The sequence below is a fragment of the Cricetulus griseus genome, chromosome 3, assembly GCF_003668045.3.
Source record: "Cricetulus griseus strain 17A/GY chromosome 3, alternate assembly CriGri-PICRH-1.0, whole genome shotgun sequence".
NCBI lineage: Eukaryota > Metazoa > Chordata > Mammalia > Rodentia > Cricetidae > Cricetulus > Cricetulus griseus.
In genome coordinates, this window is record NC_048596.1 from 219,312,597 (window position 1) to 219,330,630 (window position 18,034).

At 41.4% G+C, this 18,034-nt stretch overlaps 1 protein-coding gene across 3 annotated transcripts in view; it reads left to right on the forward strand.

Annotated features, from left to right (window-relative positions):
- The window catches only part of Rsu1 (Ras suppressor protein 1), a 185,564-nt gene that overhangs the window by 35,643 nt on the left and 131,887 nt on the right, over positions 1–18,034 (forward strand). For all 3 annotated transcript variants that reach the window (XM_035442820.1, XM_035442819.1, XM_027405240.2), the window contains 4 exons: positions 10,242–10,362; positions 15,582–15,700; positions 17,558–17,640; positions 17,914–18,028. In XM_035442820.1, coding sequence (XP_035298711.1) covers positions 10,242–10,362; positions 15,582–15,700; positions 17,558–17,640; positions 17,914–18,028 — 438 coding nt within the window. The remainder of the gene's footprint in view (positions 1–10,241; positions 10,363–15,581; positions 15,701–17,557; positions 17,641–17,913; positions 18,029–18,034) is intronic.

Consider the following 18,034-nt stretch of genomic DNA (forward strand, 5'->3'; position numbering starts at 1 on the left):
GCTGTGGAAACAATAAGCTGGGATAGAGGAGCCTGTTACCTTCCAAACCATAGCTAGCCCATCCTAGGGGCTGATATTGAACAGTTTTTCTTTCTCTTTACAGTTAAATGTCTGTCAAATGGAAGGGACTTAATAGCAATATAGGATATGCATATAATGTTGTCTAATGTCCTAGGTTCATGAGCCAGCCAAGGTTAAATCAAGCACAACACACACACACACACACACACACACACGTGGGGGGGGCGCATAAAAAGGGTATGTATTATAGTGCCTAGGATGTGCAATAAACAGGTGTGCATGTCTTAAAAAGGTTTCTTAACTATCTAAAATCATTGAGTTATTATTATCATTATTATTTAAGAATCAAAGGAAAGCTGATCATAATTCCTGGAGAAGTGCACATGGTGCTTGCGATTTTCCTGCCTTTGGGTTCTGCTCTGCCCATACATCAGTTCTTTAAGCCCACTCATCTCTGGTTTGGAAACCCTGGGCTAGAGGGAAGACAGGACTGGAAAAACTGATACTGTTTCTTGAAGAAAGTTCCCCAGAACTTTAAAAAGATGATTTTCAAACAGTTTAAATTTACATTTCAAAATAAGGATTTATAATCTTGTAGCCACTCCCCCTCCCCAGTCTTGAATGAAATGTGGTTATATATATAATTTTTTTTAAGTCATAAAATTCTTGTAAATGTTTTCCCTTTCTCTGTCACTTAGCCTATTAGGACAGAATTGCCTGTGTGATTTATTGCCAGTTGTCAGACTTTTGGCCTTATATTCAATCTGAACTGTCTTTTGTGTCATTTTTGTAAATTTTATTTTTACTTTTGCTATCCTTTCTCCTCACCTGTATGTTCTTTATTCTACTTATGTTACTATTTTCATCTCTGAAGTTCTGGCGCCTCCTTCTGAAACCTGCCATCCTTCAGAAAGCTTAGATGAACTCCCGTCATTTCCATCAAGCCCTCTTCTCCCTCAGAATGAGCCATGACTGTGTGGCATGTAAATGGAAGGCACCCCACAGTCCATCGGGCTGTGAAGGACAACACCCCACATGAGAAATTAACAGAATTAAGTGAGGCGGGAGATACCATTCATGAAACCAAACTCCATTAAGTGGAGGAATGAGACTTAATGTTGTTGAATGATCGGGTCAGAAGGGTCTGTCTGCCTCTTCCTGTGCCTGGGTCTCTGCATTCCCATGTCCATGGCTGCCTCTCTAAGGTATTCATGTGTGCGGTTCCTGTCCCAGGCATGGGAAACACAGTGCTCCTTGGACCAAGCATCTCTGTGACTCTAGATCTTTCCTTGTTTCAATTACACAAGGGAGAATTGCCAAGGTTGGAGGGCAGTCCTTACACCTAGAGGGAGGAGCTGGAAACCGCTGGCTGGGTTGTATGTATTTTTGTATCTCTGGTGTCTTCCTCTACTTCCCTTTCCTTCCCTGCTCACAGAATTACCCTTTTCCTCAGCCTCTAAACATATGCTCTGATAGGAAGAGAAGCAACCCAATGGGCCTCTTACTGAAGTAATTCTCAATTGTAAAGGAAGACAGAAACTTTGCAAAGCGTGCCCTGAGCATGTGTTGAAGGTTTAAGTACTGTCTGCTTCTTACTGATAATAAGCACATGAACCATACATGTGTTCATATATATACTATACTTTATAAACTGTACTATCTAGATTATACTACATGTACTATGTTATACTATGTATACTATACTATGCTGTAGTATATATATTATACTCTATACATAATAAAGCATGCACATCAAAGAAGCTAAGCAGCTTTTTTATACCCCAAGTTTGCTTCCTCTGTTGCTGGAGGACCTTGTGTTGTTGCTGTTTTCTGTTGTTTCTCTTGAGGTTTCTGAACTTCTGGGGCATTTTTCTTAGCAGGACTGCTGTTCTTTTCTTCCTTTTCACTCGGTGTCACATCTTCACCACGCCTCTGAGTGTTAATTGTTCTACCCAACTTCCAAACTGAAGCTATCTGCTGATGTGTGACTGAATTAGTGGAGAAACCGGAACCAAGTATAATTAGCCATGTGTTTCCCAGCAGGATCTGGGGTTTCTTCGTCCTCTTGAAGACTATCCACACTTTCCTCTCTGCTAGGTTAGTGCAGGCTTCAGGCATTAGCCAAGTTGTATCTGCTCAGAAGGGAAACAGTCTGTGGCCATCGGCTTTTTAGGAGTCTTGTTGTAACTGCACACTTTTTATAGCTCAGGGACATACATTTTTACATGTTTGGTTTTGTATTACAAAATCCTCTTTATTGCTTGTTTGTACCATTTCCTCCTAATTTTTTGTGTAACCAGTTATTCAAATTGCTGCTGCTGAGAGGGGGGACCGTATTTGTGTTTGTGTGTATGTGTAGTGATTAACTCAGGAATTTTTTTTGTTGTTGTTGTTCATAAAACTACTTAAGCAGCAGAATCCTAAGGCGGCCCATGAAATGTGTGTGCCCCTGGACACGAGGGCCCTGCATATCCTGTTGATTAACCACAGGTGGGATTACTGTAGTTACCTGTAAGTCTACTAATATTTGGGGAGATGGTGGCCTTCATTAAAGTGGAGGCTTAAATACTTTTTGGATTTTTATTTTTACCTTGAGGGACATCTAGAACCTTTTAAATGAAAACTTGCCTCAGTGTTTCATAAACTTTATGTTTTTAAATAACCTGTAAGTACTGTAATTCACTGCTTTAATAGCTGCTTTGGAGGAAATCCCATAAAACCTGTGAAGCCAAACATGATTAGTGCACTTCTGAACTTCAAACTCATACAGTAATATATACAGTAATATATAATTACTTCATTATCCACCTTGCGGTTTTGGCCAGAAAACAAAGGTAATTAATCACCATAAGTACAAATGACCTTTTTTATTTGCATATAAAATTCCAAGGAGCGTAAGTATTTATTTGCATGTGAGAGTAAAGATCTTTTCACATGTAATCACTGAGATGGCATCGAAGGCTAGGATTCCTGGTTTTCTGTAGGAATTGGCATGTACACAATGAGCCTAGACATTGCCAGTGATGGGACTAGGGGCTGTTTTCCAGCTGTGGTGGGTAAGGATTAAAGGCCATAAAAGCCCAGAGTGCCCACCATGCTGGGTGGTGGTGGTGCACACTCTGGGAGAAGCAGAGGCAGAGGCAGGTGGATCTCTGTGAGTTCGAGGCCAGACTGGTCTACAAAGTGAGTTTCAAGACAGCTAAGGCTGTTACATAGAGAAACTCTGTCTTACCCCCCAAACAAACAAACAAAAAATAAGACCACATATTTTCATTCATTATGGCAGTATACTTATTTTAAAGCCAGAATACTTATTTTAAAATTTTTATTGGTGTGTGTGTGTGTGTGTGTGTGTGTGTGTGTGTGTGTGTGTGTGTGTGTTTATGTGTTGGGGTACACTTGCCATGGTGGAGATCAGAGTACAACTTTGTGGAGACAGTTCTCTCCGTCTACCTTTATGTGGGCTCTGTGAGGATCGCACTCAGCCCATTAGGCTTCTGTGCAAGCGCTTTACCCCCAAAGTGTCTTGCTGCCCCACTACACATTTTTATTGCACTAGGGTTTTCAAAACAGTGCTGTTTGCTGTCATTTGCTTTGACCCCCTCCAGTGTGATATTGTTGGGGCTATTGGGTCTGGGTTAGGTGGTACCTTTGTGTCCCCAGAAATGGACAGGTGGCAACAGTGTTCATTCAACCTTATACCTCAGCAGGCATGTGCACCCCAATATCTGCTGCTCTCAGCCCTGTGCTGTGCCGCAGGCACATGGCCCTGTGAGGTGCATGCTCCAGCTCTCCCTCTTCTTGTCCTGTGGGAATTTGCATTCCATCAGTGGCTTCCCATAAAAGAGGTTAAAGCTGAGCCATGAATCTGCTTCTTCAAAAATTGTTTGAGGGCTGGGTCCCCTGGGCTCTGTATCTTAAAACAGCTTGTGGTGCTTCTGCAAAAATCGTCACTGCATAGCTCTCACCACCCCGAAGTTTGGTGGTAGGGGGTGGGAGAAGGATTTTATGCCTTTGCTTCTGATGGAAACCCACATGTTCTGTGCTGCTCCTGGCTTCCTGGCAGCGTGGGTGTCAACATGGTGCACGGTCTATGAACTGCCCTTCCGGAGCTATAGGAGAACCACTGTCAGTACTAACCATATGGCTCCAAAGACCAATGCATGGCCTCCTGACCTCGCCGTGGGCTGCACCCAGGCAGAGCTCCCATCCTTATGTTTTGCATTATGCCTGCTGTTCCCAGAGCCTGTCACTCATCACAGTTTTGTTTCTTAATCTTGGGGGGGGGCAAATGCTTTTCTCAAAAAGCCCTTGGAACGACTGTCCCCACACAAGCCAGTCTGCATGACGTGTCTTCATCTATCCGACATGCTGTGGTCAGGTCCTGGGGGTGTTGGACTACAACACCTGAACTGTCTCTACAGGACCACACTTGCTCATGGTGAGCTTGCTCCTGAGGGACTTAACTCAGTGACTAGAAGATTTCTACGCTTGTATGATGTTTATCTGATCCACCACTGTTTTCACCAGGAAAATCTCTGTTGGAGAAGCAGGAGTTGACTACAAATGTTGTCATGGTAGCATCCAGGTTGGGTGCATTGGTCTCAAAGTGTTTTTATTTTTTTCTTCCTTTTCCCACTTTTCATCAGTCCTCAGGCTCACTCTTAATTTGGGTAAGATTTCTTATATGACTATCACTGTAATTGTGTGGAATAATGGGCATAGGTATTGAAAAAGTGATCTTAATATGACCAATAGATTGAAAATTTTCCAAACTAGAAAACTAAGCTTGCTGCCAACAACAGCATTAGCATTTCCTGGAACTGATGGGAAATGCAGGTTCCTAGGCCCATTCCCATGCCACTGAGATAAAAATCTATGAATCTTTTGATGCTCAAGGTCTATAATGCGCAGCCTAGAGCAGTACTATCCAATAGAACACTCTGTAGAGGTGGAAATAAGAAATATAGAAACCACAAGCCTCATGGGATTGTCTAGCCCAATATGGCCAAACAATGAAAGTGCAATGGAGACAACTTAAAGAGGAAATGTTTCTTTTCCTATGTGGTTTCAATGGTTTTCAGTTTGTCCTAGTTGGGAAGGCATGGTGGAGTGACTCAGTTCATGGTGGGAAGAGCATGTGGCATAACTTTACATGGCTGTGCACAAGAAGTAGGAAGCGTGGGATTTGAACCAGGATTTGAACGGCACTGCCTATCCCCAGTGACCTACCAGCCACCAGGCCCCACCTCTTCAAGACTCCACAGCCTCCCCAACAGTGACACCAGCCAGGAAACAAGGCTCAAACATTAGCCTGCCAGGTCATTTTAGATCCTAATCATAGCCTTATTTTTTTTCCAGTCTGACTAATCTAGCTTTAGACATCTATATGAAATAGTGGTTACCCACTGGCCAACTTGATTCCAGAGAAATTCTTTTACTGTGTGGACAAACTCCTGAAATGTTTGAAGATACATTATCAGTCACAGAAATACTAATTTTGCATCATAGAACTGAATTCTCCAAGAGTGGAACTCCTGTTGCTGTGACATAGTTTGTCGTACTTCTCCTTTTTCTGGGCTCAGTTTTCTGCTTGCTAGCTAGTTGAATAAAACCCTTCTTAAGAGTCTCTGATTGGCCATGTAGCTTCTGCCGGTTGTAAATACAAAATGGTGAGGGCTAGAGAAATAGCTCAGTGGTTAAGAGCACTGGCTGCTCTTGCAGAGAAGCCAGGTTTGATTCTCAGCACCCACATGGCAACTCAAAACTGTAACTCCAGTTCAAGGTGATCTGATGCCCTCTTCTGGCCTCCACAGGCATCAGGCATGCACATAGATACATAGACATACATGCAGACAAATATCCACACAGAACAATTTTAAAAATATGTATAGCATAGTGATAAAATGTCCTCTTAGTAGTTATACTCCTCCTCAGGAGTAGAATTAGTTACTGATGGCTTGTAGCTGGGGCTCTAGCCCATGGGGGGTGTAAAGTGAGGTAGAGAGAGGAAATATATATATATATATATATATATATATATATATATATATATATATATATATTATCTTACCCAAGGAAGTATTCTGTAGTGGCCTGGAACTTTGTAGTTCTTGAACTTGCCATTCTCCTGTCGTAGCCTCTTGAGTGGTGGTATTATAAATGTGTAACACTATGCTGGCTCTGACAGAGCCCCCTCAAAGACAAGCTAATGGGATCTTTAAGTCCCTCAGGGTTTCTTATGGAACCTTCCAGATACTTTGGAGAATATTGTCTGAATTTCTAAGACTGAGCCATAATACGAGATACGTAGATCTCTAAGATAGCCAGGATATGAGAGAGATGGACCTCTAAGACAACATTCAGGTCTTTGGTTTGGTTTGGTTTTCATTAAGTAAATCTTGAAGGAAAAAACAGGGCTGTGCTGCATTGGTTTGTCTGAAATTGTTAGCAATCCTAGAAAGTACTCTGCAAACAGGCCCTGGGCTTAGTATCTGGGCTGAAAGGATCTCCAGAGGTGGTGTAGTCTTCCTACAGAGTGTGACCTTGGGGAGCCTAGGAACAGCAGAGAACAGTTATGGCCTTCCTCCCAAATTTAGCAACTGAATTCTCAAAATTAGAGGAACTGTCACTGACAAGACAGAAAATGCTACTAAGTTCTTTGTGACAAGCAAAGTTCTACATGACTGAGCATCCTAATTGGGGACCCCAGTGTTGCATTATTTAAATCTGTTATCATTGATTTTCACAATACTACTTCTCAGCCTCATAAAATGTTAAAAGCAGGTAGAAGAGGATTTAAAATGACCACAATCCAGCTTTCTCATTTTACTCTTGAGGAAAAGGAGTCCCAGAGAGGTTGTCTATTAAGTAAGGAGGCTCACAGTAAGGACAGGGCAGGGTCGGGAGGTGCCTGAGTCAGCCTCTGATGTCTTTGACCAGATACTGTAGTGTTCCTCTGTTGCTTCTGTGTGCACAGTTCTGTGTGGTCTGTTGACCTGATGCTCACAGATCATGTGCCGCACGGGCACATGGAACAGAATTTCCGAGTGATTATAAAAGACATCTTGATTTACACTGTTTAATTATATTCTCTTGAAAATATTTATAAATTGTATATATTTGTTGGGGTGTGTGTGCCTGTGTGGCTGTTTATCTGTGCGCTCATACTCAAATGCTATGGTGTACATGTGAAGGTCAGAGGAGAAACTCTACAGTTACTCCTTACATCATGTGGATGCCCTGGAGCTCAGGGGTGCAATCAGTTTGCGTGCGGTATTTATATGACATCACATGGATCCCCAAGGATTAAATACAAGTTATCAGCCTTGGCGAGTGCCTTTAACTGCTGGGCCATCTCATCACCACCTTAATTATGTTTTCATGTTTTCAAGGGCTTCTTTTTGTTAATGTGTCCCATGGAAGCCTTGGAGTCCTCCAGGAGAGGCTTTTGCCTGGTGAAATTTTGCAGCCACCTTTTCATAACTATTGGGATCATCTGTGCTATGTGTGCACATGATTTATTCACCACAGCTTTGTATTGCTAACCGTTTGCATTTGTCATGGTTTTGTTGGGATTAGCTGGCTTTCCAAATACTGGCTCCGTTTCCACATTAGACTATGACAAGCCTTCTTTTGTAACTTTCTTTCTTTAAATAGCGCAGCAAAGCTCTTACTTTATCCACAGAGCTTCACTATGCTAGACGTCAAGAGTACAGCCCCCTGCACTTGGTTAACAGTCTCTGAATTTTGGTTGGATAAATGGTCTTCTGTCCAGATAAGTCTGAATGTAATTCTTTCTATTTTTACCATGGCTGATAAAACATACTGTAGTTTACAGGGAAATAATAGCTATGCATTTGGTTCTTCATTTCCAGCGTGAATGGAGTCTCAATACAACACATTCAAATGCACACCAAAAGGCTGAGAGAGGTTTGGTAAATTGAATGTGGGGTTATTGTTTGTGTCCACTAAACAAAGTCCTAAATCACATTTAACATAATTGGGGGTTTTAAATTGGACCACTTTAGCAAGGAGAGTGAAATAATCTCTCATCCTGTCAAAGAGGCGATACCTTTAGACCAGCATTTAATTGCATTGGCAGAGTAAGTTTGGGGAGGCGGCAGTAATTCTGGCCACATTATTCTTGGTTTGTGGCTAAATTGAGATCATCATTTTCTCTTGGTTTCAGTAACTTTCTTTATTGCTCTTCAAGCTAATCGGATCACTGTAGTGAGAGGAGGCTTGCTGGTAGCTCCAGGGTGGACAAGGGAAGAGGGTCAGGTCTCTGATAGCTGCCCTTTCAGTTTGGTCTGTGGGGGGAGCATATGAGCCTCGGGGTAAAGTTTAATGACTTTCTCGTAATTGCTTATATAAAGTGAACACCACTTATTTACATGAAAGTATATACACCTAAAATATGCTTTTGCAGTCACTTTGTATAAGCTAGGCTCTTAGTTATTTGTATTAGTATACACAAGTTACTCTGGAATTCTTCCCAGCTGCCTGGACTAGTCCATAAAATACTAGTGTCTTTGTCTCCATCCACTTTGGGAGGTAATACAAGGCCCAATCTTGGGACCACTGGTGCCTGCCTGGGGCTCTAGTATACACCAAGCTGCATCTTTCATGTCCCTCCTTCCATTGACAGCATTTCCTTTTCATTGTCCCAAGTAGTCCCTCTTCAAGAAATTAGGCCACAGGGCTGGAGAGATGGCTCAGCTGTTAAAGGCTAGGCTCACAATCAAAATCATAGAAATTAGGCCATTGATACCGGGGTATTTCTCAGTGTTGAAAATAGTGACTCAGAACGAACATGAACAGTATCACCCCCCCCCTCTTTACTTTGTGTTGCCTGGGAGCTGCCAAGTGCTGTTCTTGGAATGACTGTCTGGATCCATATCTCAGATGTTTGGAATTTTCATACAACCATGCAAGGGTCATAAGCACAAGCATTCCTGGTTCTGAGTTTAGGCTTAAGCCAGAGTCAGGAAGGCTGGCCAGGAAAGTGACTTTCTCAGCCTTCGGGGGCAGAAGGAGAGAAGAGAGCGCTGGAGTGGGAAGTGAATGTTCTGATATGAGGCATGGCCCACTCGCTTGTGCCAGATCCAAGGCCACATTGATATTTTTAGTGATCTGGAAAGTTTGGAAAGCATAGTGTCCGTGAACCATGGACAACCTACATGTGTTTGCTTATAGAAAATTAGATAGCAAGTAGGCTAGATAAGTGGCAATCTATGGAAAAGGTTCCCCCTCCTCTCTTTTGCTACCAATTTAAAGTGGAACATTTGTTCCTCATTGTCACTGGGGGTTGGATACAAGAGCTTTGGTTAACAAAATCCAGGGATTCTCAAATCCCTATGTAAAAGGGCACAGTATATGCACATAACCTATACACATTCTCCGTGTTCCTTGAATTATTGCTAGCTTACGTATATCTACTAAGAAGCAAACTCTTGTTAAACTTCATTGTTTAGGAAGTAACGACAAGAAAGATCTGCTATATAAAGTCAGGATAGATGCAGTATTTTCTCTTTGGTTGATTGACTCCTAGATATGATTTAATAAGATGTAAACCCAGCCTGTGCATGAATTAGTTGGTTACCTTGGAGCGCCATGACACTTCCATTTGAAAGGAAAAGGTGCTGCTGGTATTTTGTGCATCCTGGGTTCAACATTTTGTCTTCAAAGTAGCAGATACTAAGGATTGGCAATAATTTTGAGGCTTTTAATTTGTATTCACAGAAATAGACCACAGGTAAGGCGACCCCTTACAGGTCCCAAGTGGTTATCTTCACCTGTGACCATCAGAGCATGCTCCTGCATCGGGTTCGGGATAATTTAAGAAGTTTGAGTGTACCCTCATTCATTCCAGATGATTGTCTACTGCTGGAGACTTGTGGCAAGGAAGAGTGTACTGTGTACCGTTTTTGGAGAGGCTGATGGAGGTGTGGGGCGTCCTCCCTTCATTTCTGCTTCCACCCTCTCTCTTTACCTGCCACAAACCATGCAGGGTAATTTTATCTAATCACATAAAGGAAACACTTCAACTTCTTCCGCTTGGTCACGAACTGTTACCCATGGAAATAAGTAAGACTACAAAATGTAAATCAGACCCATATGTGGACAACACTGGAGTTTGAACTCAGCTTGGATTTGAAAGGAGGCGTGGCTAGCATCCCTTGCACTTGAATTCACGTGCAGTGTCTCTATTCCCATAGCCGTGCCCCCAAATGTAGCAGAACTGAAGAACTTGGAGGTGCTTAACTTCTTCAATAACCAGATTGAGGAACTGCCCACCCAGATCAGCAGCCTTCAGAAACTCAAACACCTGAACCTGGGGTGAGTATTGGACAAGCTTGAAGAAATGACTGCCAGGTAGAGAGGCAAAGGCAATGTAGGGTGCGAGCAAGCAAGGGGCAGCATTTATTGATTAGCACATAGGAGAAGTGGATTTCTAATTGCTTTTTTATGTTTCAGGCTTAAGAAAAGGCTACTGTTTTAATGTTTCCTTTCAGTGCATATCTAGTTGAGAACTAATGGGGAAGTCAATTGTTAGCACAATAAGAAAGTTATTTTTCGAGATATTTTGTTCCCAATAAAATTTATTTCTGTCGTGTTGGCCAAGGAAGGACTGACTTTCGTAGCATTAATTATTCAGATAAGCTGCACTATAGTTGGATTGTTTTCTCTGTGTTTTACATAGAAGTAGCTTGAAAAACACATTCCTTCTGTGCAGTGGTCCCTTGTGTTTCACTGTGATTTCTTGCCATTGTTCTGTGTTGTGGGTGTAGGGAACAATCTTACGTTTTTTACGCTGAGGTGAAGAATGGGGAGTGATTCAGCTGACGTTGCAGAACCAAGCATCAGTGAATGGTAATAGTCCCTTGTATCCGTGTGTATTGCTTTGGCAGCTTTCAGATTTCTTGTGCCAGCACTTGACCCTGTCCATGTTTGTGAGGTGGAGAGGGCAGGATTCAGAACTTTCCTTACATAGAGAAGCAGCCAACCTCTTCGCAATGGGTTAAGCCATTTGCTCCTGATTACCCCTGACTTCGGAGGCTGAGTGAGGTGGAGACCTCCATTGATTTGGGTCCATCAGACCCCATGGATAGCAAGTGGAACTTTGGCTTCTGAATTCCATCTTCACTGCCCTAGCTGTTAGCTGAATGTTAGTCTTTTGCGTTTCCATCTGGGTGCAGGCCAGTCCATTCATTAAATTGTAGCTGCTGGATGTTACAGTTCTGTCAGTGAGCTACATGGCAAAAGAAGTATGCTGGGAACTTACCAGTCTAATAGGGAGTTTATGAACAATTGCTAGTCCACTCAGTCCACTCTTTCCATTAGGGGTTTGTTTAGACACTCCTGTTTGAAGCTCAGTTTGGATAAGAGACCAGCATTATGAGATCTGTGAGTATCTGCTTGCTAATGTGTGAGAGGAAGCGGAGTAGAATGAGCAGCCTTCCTTCAAATGACAGTTTTCCCTCACTAGTGCTCCTCACATTGGATCCCCATCAAGAAACAGAAAAGGAAGGATTATGCATTTGGTTCTCAAGTTTGAAGATTATTAGGTTCTGGTACTGGGGAGATTGCTCCATGGGTAAGAGTGCTTGGTTTAAAACCAGGACGAACTGGGTCCAAATCCCCAGCACCCATGTGAAAACCAGGATTGGCCTTGTATACCTTTAATCTCAGCACTGGGGGTGTGGTGGTAGATACAGGTAGATCCTGGAAGCTTGCTGGCTAGATAGCCTAGCCAAAATGGCAAGCATTAGGTTCAGTGAGAGAACGTGTCTAAAAACATGAGGTATAGAGTGAGTAAGGAAGACATACATTCTATGTTTCTCTGGCCTGCACAGGGGCACATATAGGTATGTCCATGTACATAAACCACACACACACACACACACACACACACACACACACTCACACACACAAGCCTATTAAGTTGTATGGTCAATTAGTGTGCAAAATAGTAAATATGTATCTCTACTGCTAAGCTGTTAATTTATAAAATAATACATATAAAATATATGTATATATATTTTACTATATTATATACTTCTATTAGTATATTATAAGGATGTTAATGTACAATGCGTATTTGACTAACATGTAATTAGGGACATGACCCAGTATGTGTTAATCAGAGCACAGCATTAGTGATAACTATTATCAATGTTTCATTAATTTGTTCATTTATTTCTTGAATATGTGAGTGCTTATTCTATGTCAGTATTGCTGATGGTGATCAAGAATAAATACCATGGTTTGGACCTTATGATAGAGGCAGGGCACACTGTCAGTGAACACAGTAGGGTCACAGCTATGCTGCGGTTGATGGAACTGCAATGAAATCAGAGACATGAAAAGCATTTGCCTATAGATGGGGATCTCAGGAGGCTTCACACAGAGGAACACTGGAACCCACACAATGCATGCAAATGAGTTTCTGACCTAGACAACTAAGCAGGAATCTCAGGTTGACAGAGGAACACATTTCAAAGCTCAGAGCACTACAAATTCCGGGGCGTTCATTGACATTCACTGGTGTGACTGAATGTACAATGTGAGGCAGATGGAGGTCAGTGATGGCTAGCCAGGCACTTGGGAATGCCTGCTGTTTACCTAATGGGTGCTTGCTGAATTCCAGATGGCTACCAGGTGCCATTTTAGGTAATAGCAATCCGGCTGGCATAGAGCTCATACTACAGTGGGGACACCAGTAGTAAACAAATAGATGTCAGTGATGGTTTATATAATGGAGCTGTGGTTGCAGACTGTATCTCCCTGGCGATGAAGGAATTTGTCCTGTAGAGTAGTGGATATGAAATGAGAGCAGTTTTGTAGAAAGCTCAGTGTGAAGAGGGCTAATGGGAATTGGGGTAGAGGTCCAGGGGCCAGTAAGGAAGTTACCTTTGTGTCTCAGGTGATCTGAATCAGTGACAGTGGAGGAAGGGATGGGAGCAGTGAGATTTAATTAGAAAACTATGTAAAAGAAAATTTGCCAAGACAGTTACTGGTGGGAGAGATACAATGTGGATTTCTGTGTTGGACAGCTAGCATGGATTTTGAGATGGAGACACATTTGGGAAGAAAATGAACTCAGGCTTGGTTCAGTTGAGTTTGGGCTGTCTTAGGACGGAAGGGTAAACTTGATGAACATGTACCTTAGTTATATCCTTCCCCTTTTGGAATTGTTTGCACTTTTGGCTCTTAAGTTTATTGATTATGCAAAACTACCAGTGTTCAACTCCATGGCTCCATAGAAGTTGCTATTTCAATAAAACTTTCAGTTCGTTGGGAAAGGAATGAAGATGGATTTCAAAAAGGATTTTCTGTTCTTGAATGTCATACTTATATATACACATTAAGGCCAGGGGAAGGCAGGATGGAGAGGACTGCTTGGCATAAGCAGGTAGAATGAAAGTGTGCACTTGGGAGACCATAAGCACAGGGTCACATGCATTCATAGTCCAAAAGACACCCAACCAAACAAATTTTGAGTTATGTAGTATTTGCTGTTTGTTATGATGATTGCAAGACATGCGAGAACTTTAGGCCAGCTCGTGAGAGAAAGTTTTGACCTTTTCTTAATTTTTAAAGCACAATGCATTGTGTATTTTACAAGAAATGAAAAGCCATGAATGTTTGAAGTTTGCAGGGTAATAGGTTTTGGGCTAATGACACAGTAAAGGACCACACTCAACTGTTCTGGACTGTCAGCCCAGTTTGTTGCTAGAGTCTATCTTGTCAGCACTTGGCAGTTAGTGAACCAGATGGAAGGCCTGACATAGATGTGCCTCATAGACTGTAACATCATAGGAACGCTGACATACCCTCTGTTTTGAGGCAAGTAGTCCAGAAGTTTGTTTTGCCTTGAGTAAAGTCAGCCTGGGACCCCCTCCACCTAAGACTTTTAAATCCACTTTTCTCTTGGGTTCCCTTTTGCTCAGTCATTTCTCATGAGGCCTGGTTGGTAGAGGTGGGCAACATTGTATCTTTTCTTAGATGGCATTGATTTTTAGTGTCACACACAGTCTCTCCCCGCGTCCAGTGTCTGTCAGCTTTCACTGAATTGTTTTAAAGCTGGCTTTTAAGTATTCTTAAAGACAGCGGCAATAGGAAAAATAAAGGCCTTGAAGGATAAAACATAATATCACAATTTTCTCTTAGATTATATATGTGTGTATGTATGTATGTATGTATGTATGTATGTATGTATGTATGTATGTAATTTGCTTCTCTGTTTTTGTAATAAGATTCTAGCCAAAAGCAACGTGGGGACTAAAAGGGTTTATTTGGCCTACAAGTTGTTTTAGTCTATTATTGGGGGCAGCCAAGATAGGAACTCAAAGCAGGAACTAGAGCAGAAACTAGAAGGAAAACCTGTTTACTAGCTTGCTTCCTCTGAGTTCTTCAGCTACCTTTCTTATACAGCTCAGGTCCACCTACATGAAGGATGGCAAGACCCATAATGTGTGGGCATTCTTATACCAATGAGCAATGAGGAAAGTGTCCCCACAGACATGCTGATAGGTCAGTCTAATAGAAGTGATTCCTCAGTGAAGATTCCCTTCTCTCAGGTGTATCTAGTTGATAACTAACATTAGTCACCATATAGTTTACCATCTTAACCTTTTTGCAGCATGTCATTCAAGATTGCTGTTTTCACACTACTACAGATGAAATCTTCAGAAGTTTCTTGTCTTGCAAACCTGAAACAACTAATTTCCCTCCCTCTGCCCCAGGCCCTGGCAACTAACATTCTAACTGGAGATAATTCTGATCATTAGTATAGTATATAGTTATTGAGCAAGAAGTTGGTTCCCCCTCCCATTAAAATGAATGGATGAAATAAAGCAAATACCTGTAATGCATGCTTTGAATTCTTGTTTACATATGCTTAAGGAAGTTTCTTTTCAGACAGGTGTTTTGTGCATTCATATGTAGAGTGGTATTCAAGTTTTTTTCCTGTTGGACTTAAGATTTTTCATACATTTCATAAGCATGAGTTATCTGAATAAAATGATTAAGTGAAGTTAGTATGTGTTATCTCATATGTGAGGTAAAATATGAAAGTCCTCTCAGTGGATTAAAGTGATGTTCACTAAGAAGATGTTAAAGGACCAAGAATTTCAGTTATTCAGGAATAAGTTCAAGAGATTATTTTATACCATAGTAACTAGAATTAATGATATTTGCTGTATTTGAAAGTTGCTCTGAGACTAGATTTGTGTGTATCTGCATTCCCAGTGTACTCTCAGCACATGCAGAATGCTCATGAAATCAGGTGTATGTTAAATACCTTAATGTGGTGTTTCCTCCATTGTGCCCATATTTCCCAACAGCATGTTGTATATACCATTAGTGTGACAATTTCTTTTTGTCAATCAAATTATATGAATAAAATGAAAAATCAAGCAGCATTCTGTGAATGCAGAATCATGGCAGGCTTTTGGGCTTTCATCCTGTTGAGATGGGTTTGCCATGTTTCCAGTGTTCCCTGTGAACTTGTGCTTTGCAGGAGGTGACGTGTTCTTTCTGTCCCCAAACTGCAGCATGAACAGGTTGAACACACTGCCTCGAGGATTCGGCTCTCTCCCAGCTCTGGAGGTCCTGGACTTGACCTACAACAACCTGAATGAACATTCTCTCCCCGGAAACTTCTTCTACCTCAGTGAGAAACTTTTAATTCTGTAAATCTCTTTAACACAGTACTTTGGTTCTAAGAGTAAAAATTTATTTGCTAGTTCTAAAACTCTTAAGAGAAATTATTAGATACATGTATATAGTTCCATCACAGAGTCCTTTTAAATATTCCTTCATTGTTCAGCAGGATTTATATTTGATGTGTAGGTGGCTGACACCACTGGGCAGAAGCAGACTTAGTAATATCATATTAACTTTCCAAAAGAGATTTTGTTCCTCCATGAGATCAAGTCTCCCATTTAACTAAGATTCTTGATTTCCTTCTTAAAGAATACAAAAGGAAAGAAAGAAAAGGCTTTCTCTGCTTTCTATTAATTCTCTGCAATGCACTGTTCAAAGATACTCCAGAAAATTGTTTATTAAAAATCCGTTCTCAAGCTGCTAACAGAATTGTTTAAATGTCCAGCTCAGATTCTTATATAGGTTTTGAAGAGCTCTTCTTGCCATAGACTAATTCTGCCTCTTACATAGCCATTATGGAATTGCTTATCACATCTGGTCACATGTTTGTCTTTTCATACTATTTTTGCTATAGATACATACAAAAATTTGGATGGCTAATATCCCAATGGCTTAGGAGACACTCATAACAAACATAACTGTATGTTAAGTTAGTAGTCTGCACCTGTGAATGGTGACTTCTGTGTCCTGTGGAATTCTGTTGGTGCTGTTCTTTCTGTAGGCACAAGTTTTTGCTGAACTCCACTTACAATGTTCTGGGCATTTGTTTATAATACTCATTTACTCTTGAGAAAGCATCTCACTGTATAGCCTTGCCTGACCTGGACCTTGCTATGAAGACCAGTCTGGCCGCACACTGTGGCGGTTCTCCTTACCTTAACCTCTTGTCCAGATGCCCACACTAGAAAATCTGCCACTTCTGAACCAGCCTATGAAATTTCACTTTTTCTTCCTTTTACTTCCTTTTCATGCCCTCTACCAGACATTCTGAAGCACATGGAACCAATTCTAAATTTTTTTCTTGGGCCACAGAGGAAATTATTTTTGTTATCTATGTTAACATACAATTCTGTCCTTTTTTTTCCCCTGTAATTAGGTAGCTGTTAAGCCAATTTTTAAAGTGCATCTAATTAAACTTCCTTCGTTGTTGTTGTTGATAGCTATTTAAGGATTTTAGCATTCCGTGGCTGAGATCATGCCATCATTTTAAAATCTGAATGAAACGACTTTTGCTATTCTGCTTGCTTTAAGCTTTAATCTCTTAAATCCACATCCTCATTTTAGCACCTTTGTCTTCATATAGTTTCATCATTAAAGTGATAAAAGTGAAAGTGATCAAGCTGATTATGGAAACGATAAGTCATGATGTTGTCCATCACTGGAAAGCCCTTCATGTATTTCTTCTTAACCTTGCTTTATTTGTGTAAGAAAGTTCTCGGCTGACGTAGATCCCTTTTAATGAAACAGCCCTTTGCTCTGGATTCAGATGCGGGTGGCCATGTGGGACCATGTGGTCCTTCTTTCTCTTGAAATGCAAATGGTATAATAAATGTGAATCTGAAGTAATAGAGAAAAATAGCCACCTTCTCTGAAAGTATCAAAACTGTGCCAAACTCAGTGAAATGCTCAGAGTTGTTAATTGCGTTACTCCTCTTGGATACAGATGTTTTCCTGGACATACCAGCACTACCATCAACCAGCAAATCTAGGTTTGACCTGCTTGTTATTATAGTGAGCCCTAGGTGTGTCACAGGCTTTTCACCAAGCTAGGGTTATTAATCAAAGCTGACTCCCTTGCATTGATCAGACCTCAAAGGGCTGGATTCCATGCCACCCTGTTTATATATCGCTGTTTAATTTGCAGCCACCCTGCGTGCACTCTATCTAAGTGACAACGATTTTGAAATCCTGCCTCCAGATATTGGGAAGCTCACAAAGTTGCAGATAGTAAGTAATTTATCTAAATTCTTAGAAAAATCAATTCACTTCTGCAGCCCTTGTAGGAGTCGAATCAAGTCAATTTGAGCAGGAGTAAGGTTTGTTTTGCAGGAATGAACCACTGCTCCTGCTTCTGTTTCTTGTTTAGCCTCAGACACTTTTAAATGAATTGAAAAGATTGAGCCTGGAAGGAAGAGAGGGCATTGGGTGAGGGTGTGAGTTTCTGTTGAGCACCTCTTTATGAAAAATTGTTTTGACAGCTCCTTGTTTTCGTGTACTTAGCTCAGCCTCAGGGATAACGACCTGATCTCACTGCCTAAGGAAATCGGCGAGCTCACCCAGCTGAAGGAGCTCCACATTCAGGGGAACCGCCTGACTGTTCTGCCTCCAGAGCTAGGTAAGG